Source organism: Tamandua tetradactyla, chromosome 20 (genome assembly GCF_023851605.1).
Source record: "Tamandua tetradactyla isolate mTamTet1 chromosome 20, mTamTet1.pri, whole genome shotgun sequence".
Lineage (NCBI taxonomy): Eukaryota > Metazoa > Chordata > Mammalia > Pilosa > Myrmecophagidae > Tamandua > Tamandua tetradactyla.
Genome location: NC_135346.1, coordinates 1,713,787 through 1,720,943, shown reverse-complemented (window position 1 = coordinate 1,720,943; position 7,157 = coordinate 1,713,787). Strand labels below are relative to the sequence as shown.

The window sequence follows — 7,157 nt, the reverse complement described above, 5'->3', positions numbered from 1 at the left end:
TAAGACAGGCGCGGTCACCTCTGCTTATAGCCACCCTAAAAATGTGATTCTTGTTTTCCTCGGCTTATAAAATAAAAAGGGGGAAATGTAGGAGCCAAGGGTTAGAACAAGACCTGCAGAATTTGTGGAAGCAGCTGGCCTCAGGATGGCGGCAGTAAACTGTGGAGATTGTTATGTAGAGCAGTCTGGGAGGAAGAGAATGTTTACCCAAAATGGTTATGTTAAGTATGAAGAACGCTGAAAGATAAGAACTTTGCTCCCTCAGGAAATGCATGCATGCCTATTGACATCCCGTGGTATATAACCAGGATTTGGTTAAGAATAAAATTGTCTGAAGTCTGTCTGATGTAAACTCAAGCTTCAGACCCCCTGAGCCCGTCTGTGTCTTTCTTTCTTTCTTTTTTTCTCATCATTCCTTAATATCCTTCGAGCTCCGTTTCAATAGGAAGCAACAAGTAGTAGTTTATTAAAGAGAGGGAGAGAGAGCGCACACTAAAGAGGTTAGCACAGAGTGCCCACGCAAGGGGCATGCAGGGAGCCAAGTGGGTCCTACAGGACAGCTTTCCTGGTGGCAGGTTTCCCCGGAAACCAGGAGTCTGTGGGGCTAGCATTGCTTCAGGAAGAGATAACTCGCTTTGGGCAGATGTTTAACATTCTTTACAACCTGGGTTTTTGTTATTAAGAAGAGTGAGCTTTGGGCCTATGATATTACAAGCTTTCATGGTTTGGGGAAATTTGGAGGTTTTAGGAAAAATTTTTGTCACAGGAAGTCTGCAGGTGAAGTTTGCAGCTTGCATTAGCTCCTTTGGAGCGAGATAAGAAATAAGGGACTTGCAGTTGTCAGCTCTCTCAAAGCTGGACAGGGAACCCGGGCCTTGCAGGGTAACACTCTCAGAGCTGGGTAGGAAACAGGAGGCCTCCAGTTGTCCTTTTATCCTGCTTTCCCCCCTTTTCCTCCCAAGCAGAAGGCTTCACCCAGCCTCGCGCTGTGTAACAGGCAACAGTCATCACAGTCCCCCGTGCCCCGCACCAAGCTCCTCGCGCAGAATCGGATTTAAGAAGTTGGGTTCCAGCAGTTTCCTCCCTTTAATTAGCAGCAGGATCCAGAATTTCGGATTCCCCCATCTTTCCTGACACTCTGTCCTATTTAATCACATAAATCTTAAAAACAACCCTGCGTCCCTGGCCCCGTCTCCTTCCTCTCTGCTCTTTAGATAACTGCAGAGAGGCAGAAGGCACAAAAGAGGACATGAAATAAACCGGAGATCGTTTCAGAACCAGAACGCAGGTCTCGGGGGCTCCGGACTGCCAGGCCAGGGCGGCGGGAGCTCAGGAATCACGGCAGGGGCGGCCGGTCCTCCTGGGGCGCGGTTTTTCAAAGGCCAGGAGGGCGCGGGGAGGGGGGGGGGGCGTGTCCAGCTCCGCGCACGCGCCTCCAGAGCCCGGAGAGCCCGCACCTGGGAGGCCGCCCTGAGGGCCCGCACCTGGGAGTCCGCCCTGAGGGTCCGCACCTGGGAGGCCGCCCTGAGGGCCCGCACATGGGAGGCCGCCCTGAGGGCCCGCACCTGGGAGGCCGCCCTGAGGGTCCGCACCTGGGAGTCCGCCCTGAGGGTCCGCACCTGGGAGGCCGCCCTGAGGGTCCGCACCTGGGAGGCCGCCCTGAGGGCCCGCACCTGGGAGTCCGCACCTGAGGGCCCGCACCTGGGAGGCCGCCCTGAGAGCCCGCACCTGGGAGGCCGCCCTGGGAGTCCACACCTGGGAGGCCGCCCTGAGGGCCCGCACCTGGGAGTCCGCACCTGGGAGCCCGCACCTGGGAGGCCGCCCTGAGGGCCCGCACCTGGGAGTCCGCACCTGAGAGTCCGCACCTGAGGGCCCGCACCTGGGAGTCCGCACCTGGGAGCCCGCACCTGGGAGGCCGCCCTGAGGGCCCGCACCTGGGAGCCCGCCCTGGGAGCCCGCACCTGGGAGGCCGCCCTGAGGGCCCGCACCTGGGAGTCCGCACCTGGGAGCCCGCACCTGGGAGGCCGCCCTGAGGGCCCGCACCTGGGAGGCCGCACCTGGGAGCCCTCTCTGGGAGGCCGCACCTGAGAGCCCGCACCTGGGAGGCCGCACCTGGGAGGCCGCCCTGAGGGCCCGCACCTGGGAGCCCGCTCTGGGAGTCCGCACCTGGGAGCCCGCACCTGGGAGTCCGCCCTGAGAGCCCGCTCTGGGAGCCCGCACCTGGGAGCCCGCACCTGGGAGGCCGCCCTGAGGGCCGGCACCTGGGAGTCCGCCCTGAGGGTCCGCACCTGGGAGGCCGCCCTGAGGGCCCGCACCTGGGAGTCCGCACCTGAGAGTCCGCACCTGAGGGCCCGCACCTGAGGGCCCGCACCTGGGAGGCCGCCCTGAGAGCCCACACCTGGGAGGCCGCCCTGGGAGTCCACACCTGGGAGGCCACCCTGAGGGCCCGCACCTGGGAGTCCGCACCTGGGAGCCCGCACCTGGGAGGCCGCCCTGAGGGCCCGCACCTGGGAGTCCGCACCTGGGAGTCCGCTCTGGGAGGCCGCACCTGGGAGCCCGCACCTGGGAGTCCGCACCTGGGAGCCCACCCTGAGGGCCCGCACCTGGGAGCCCGCCCTGGGAGCCCGCACCTGGGAGGCCGCCCTGAGGGCCCGCACCTGGGAGTCCGCACCTGGGAGCCCGCACCTGGGAGGCCGCCCTGAGGGCCCGCACCTGGGAGGCCGCACCTGGGAGTCCACACCTGGGAGGCCGCACCTGGGAGGCCGCCCTGAGGGCCCGCACCTGGGAGTCCGCCCTGAGGGTCCGCACCTGGGAGTCCGCACCTGGGAGCCCGCACCTGGGAGGCCGCCCTGAGGGCCCGCACCTGGGAGGCCGCCCTGAGGGCCCGCACCTGGGAGCCCGCCCTGGGAGTCCACACCTGGGAGGCCGCCCTGAGAGCCCGCGCGAGAGCTCACGCCCTGACAGGACGCACCCGCACCCCTTGAGCCCGCGCACGCCCTGAGTGCCCGCGCACGCACCCCTTGAGCCCGCGCACGCCCTGAGTGCCCGCGCACGCGCCCCGACAGCCCGCGCACGCCCTGAGTGCCCGCGCACGCACCGCCCGCCGGTCCACGTGATGCGGCCAAGATGGCCGACGGGGAAGATGGCTGCCCAGCGCGGCCGGGGCTGGGCCCCGAACCAGAACTCGGGGAACAGTTCGAGATCGTGGACCGGAGCCAGCTGCCGGGCCCGGGCGAGCTGCGGAGCGCCACGAGGACGCGGGCGGCGGCGACGGAGGGCTGGTCGGCGCCCATCCTGACCCTGGCGCGCAGGGCCACGGGGAACCTGTCGGCGAGCTGCGGAAGCGCGCTGCGCGCGGCCGCGGGGCTGGGCGGCGGGGACGGCGGCGCGGACGACGCGGCGCGTGCAGGTAGGACGGGTGTGGGGCGCCTCCTGCCTGCGGCGGGGGCCGGGGGCGCGGCGAGGGGCGAAGAGGAGGGGGAGCCCGGCCGGGGTGACGAGCTGCGGAGTGAACTGCCCGTTGCGGCGCCCGCTGTTGCGGCCAGACCCGGTAACCCGGGCGGGGAGGTCCCCGGGGCCCCACTTGAGAGTGCGGTCGCCGGAACCGTTATGTTGGAACGGACCGATCTAAGTTTAAGGTACTGCAGTGTCGTTTTGTAAGAACACTTGAGCGATGAACCCAGTTCTTCGCCTTCCCTATCTCGAAGTGCCAGCCCACCTCTCGCTTCCTCGGATGTGAGCAGCCGGCGCATGCTGAGTGAGAACCGTGTCGGAGGTCAGGAGGTTTTGTTGTGCGGCTCTGCTCTGCCACTCGCAGTCAAGTTTCCCAGCCTGTAAAATAAGGGATTTTTAATACACCTGGAGATCTCTTTAGCGTCCTTTTCGGTCCTTGTAACCGAGGATACTTTCGCAGTGTATCCGTGAAGACAAAGAGCATACGCCTTGGAAACAGTAAATGATCATGATGCTAAGATGCTAACTTAGAGACCACTGTAAGTATCTGGAGCTGTGCTACCCAATATAGAACCTGTCCCTCTTCATAGAAGGTTCTGGAAGAGCGCTAACTAAAGGCCGGAGCGCTTTCTAAGAAGCCTTAGGGTGCGCTCTTAAAGTCTCCCTCCCCTACCCTGATCAGTTTGCTGTAGATGTAGGCACCAGAATGGTGAATTAGGGGATTTTCCCTGACAAGAAGCATTAACTAGTAAAGTTTAAAAGCTGACTCGTTTTGAAATTCTAGCAATGAGAAGTCAAACTAGAAAGTAATGAGAAAGTGGGTCCAGCACAGGAAGGTAGTTCCCACTAGCTTGCCACCTTTTTGGAAACTTCAGCAGGTGTATGATTGTCTACCCATTGATGGTTGCACCTGAGAATCAAGGTGTGGGTCTTTTGAAGGTGACCTAGATGGTGTTGGCACAGAGCAAAAAAACCATACATGCTAGCGGTTCATTGAAAAATAAAATGTGCCAGTGACTAGAACCGTGAATTTGCTCTGTAAGTGAGGTCCAGGGGAACCATGGAGCTGCAATGGGGCTTGGACCTGGCCCCTTGGCCAGTCCACCTCCCACTGCTTCCTTAGACGGCTTTTCAGCTGCCCACTTGCCATCCCCTGTCCGGCTGGCCTCTCCCTTCCGAGCCCTTGCTCCTCCTACCTTGCAACCACCACTGGCCCTGGGAGGGTCTCAGGGTGGGGCAAGGCTTCCACTGCCTGGCCCCATGCTGGCAACACCTAGCACCATCGGCCTTGCAGTCTAGCAGACCACCCTCTCCGCCTGCCCTGGGCTGCCCACCCTGTGCCAGATGCCGACTGCACCCTGCAGGGAAGTTCCAATCTGTTAGGACCCTGAGAAGGGGAAACTGGCTCCCCACCTCCAGCCAGGCCCCACTTTTCGCACTATGTAGTATGAATTATGTAGTGGGCCCTGCCTTGTGTTAAGTGTGCTTGTTATCCCTGTCTTAAGAAGAGAACTGAATAATGGAGGCGTTGGGTAACTTGACCAAGTCACTTTGAAGTGGCAGAGCCAGGACTTGAACGAAGACAGTTTATCCCAGCATACTGCTGTTGCTCCCTTAAAATAACTTCTAAGTTGAATGTCATAATATATACCATCTGGATGTTTTAATTAATTTAAAGAAAATAGCAAGCAAATATTCCCCCCTCAGAACTGGCAAAAATTGTAAGCATGGTTTACAAAAGACTGAGAAGTGTGAAAAACTGCTGGGCTGAGTTGTGTTCTACTCCCAGAAGTGACTAGAATTTGTAGCCAGAAAGTAGGACAGGAGTTGGGATAGGGTAAAGGAAATGGACATGGAGTGAGAGGTCAGGAGAAGACAGTGGCCACCTCTTCATCTGGGGCCAGGGCCAGGCCAGCTTATTCTCTTTTCCCAGAGTCCCAAAGCCTTTTATCTGCTTACACAATGAGGACAAAGAATTTTGCCGAGATTGAATGTGAGCAGCTCTCTTGCTGGGTAAAACTTTTTGATGATATGGGCTGAAGGGAAATGTAGTGTAATATTGCAGAAGGCTTTGAACACTCATTTTGAAATATTATTCTTAGTGAGATCTGGTATCAGTCATAGCCTGCCACTGTGATTTTGTTGTCCGTAGTTGTCATGTTTGCTTTGTTTTGTTTTTGCAAAGGTAATAAATGGACGTGGTTTAAAAAAAGAATCAAACCATGCAAAAGAATGTTCAGTGTGTTGTTCACGCCTTCTCCCCAGAAACTGTCACCAGTACTGTGTTTTTTTCAGAGATAGTCTATGCATCTAGCACGTTTTTACTTCCACACACAATTTTTTTCACACGAACAGCAGGATGTAATGTTCCACATCTTGATTTTTCAAATGTCTTCTAAAGGATAAGTAGCAAAAATGCATATTCATAAGAATTAATGTCAAAGCACATCGCCTTGTACGGGGGTACTCGCAGGAGAGGGCAGTCATTTATTTATTTGTTTGTTTGTTTGTTTGCCTGGGCAGGTACCTGGAATCGAACCCGGGTCTCCGGCATGGCAGGCGAGAACTCTGCCTGCTGAGCCACCATGGCCCACCCGCAGTCATTATTTCTTAATTATTAGAGATATTTTGCCATTATGTCTTTGTCTGCTCTCTTCCATTGTGAATTGTGTTTGTCACAAGGACCCCCCAACTGCTGCAGCTCCTTTCCAAGTGCAGCACAATAACTTTCCTTAAATTAGCCACTGAGACGAGAAGGGACAGTCCTGAAAATTTTCAAAGTATAAAAAACATTCTTCCTTATCAGTATGGATAACACCATCCTGTATTAGATTTTTTGAAACATCAACAGGTACTCAAAACTAAAAATCATATTTATAAATAACCTAGTCAGTTTGCTGTAATTCAGAACCCAAAACAAAAAATTACACCTCTCAAGTACTTTTTCTTTATGCTAAAGGTTACGAACATGTAGCCTTTGAGCCGTTGTGGTCAGTTGTTGCATTTCTTTCTATCCTGCTTTACAGTGTAGAAGCATTTCAAAGTTTGTGGGGGTTTTTGTTTGTTTTTTGTTTTTAGCCTGTCAGCAAGTTTTATAAAATCCGCATCTCCAGCCTTTGCCCTCACCAGGTGGGGGTCGCACGCATGAGACTGGGCACGTCCTGCCCTGAGCAAGCAGCTGCTCTCATCTATGTTGCAGGCCAGGCCTCCTGCACAGTCACGATGGAGATCCCTGATCTGACCATGGGTGTGTCAGCTCAGTAGGTGTGTAGTGCTTCGTGACACTTCGTGTTGAACTGTGGTTAGAGAAGCTTAACGATGTGAGCAGCTTGGTCAGGGCCACAAAGCTGAGACTGAGAGATGGGATGATTTCAAGACCCTCCTGACTCTCATTTTTCATGATTCTAGATGAAGGACAAATGGGACTAGATGACTCACAGGAGAGTGGTGGATGAGGTGGCTGCAGAGGGCTGCCATGTTCCCAGAAATGGGGGAAGAGCCACTGCCACCCAGCGCTGATGTCCTGGGATGGGTGGTCTTCTCACTTTTTGCGTGGGTGGCTCTCTAAAAATATCCCCAACATTTAAAGTTGCGATATGCAAATTCTTTGTCATAATCCTAAAGTTGCTCAGAATACATCTTCAGGCTTGTCATAAATGTTGACTTTTTAAAAGCTGTTACATCGTTCTTTTACGAGTATCACG

At 56.2% G+C, this 7,157-nt stretch overlaps 1 protein-coding gene across 2 annotated transcripts in view; it reads left to right on the top strand.

Moving 5' to 3' along the window:
* Nucleotides 1–3,118: 3,118 nt before the first annotated feature.
* The window catches only part of RUFY1 (RUN and FYVE domain containing 1), a 57,630-nt gene continuing 53,591 nt past the window's right edge, over nt 3,119–7,157 (top strand). For both annotated transcript variants that reach the window (XM_077138229.1, XM_077138230.1), the window contains exon 1: nt 3,119–3,409. In XM_077138229.1, the coding sequence (XP_076994344.1) occupies nt 3,127–3,409 (283 nt within the window). In that variant the 5' untranslated portion in view covers nt 3,119–3,126. The remainder of the gene's footprint in view (nt 3,410–7,157) is intronic.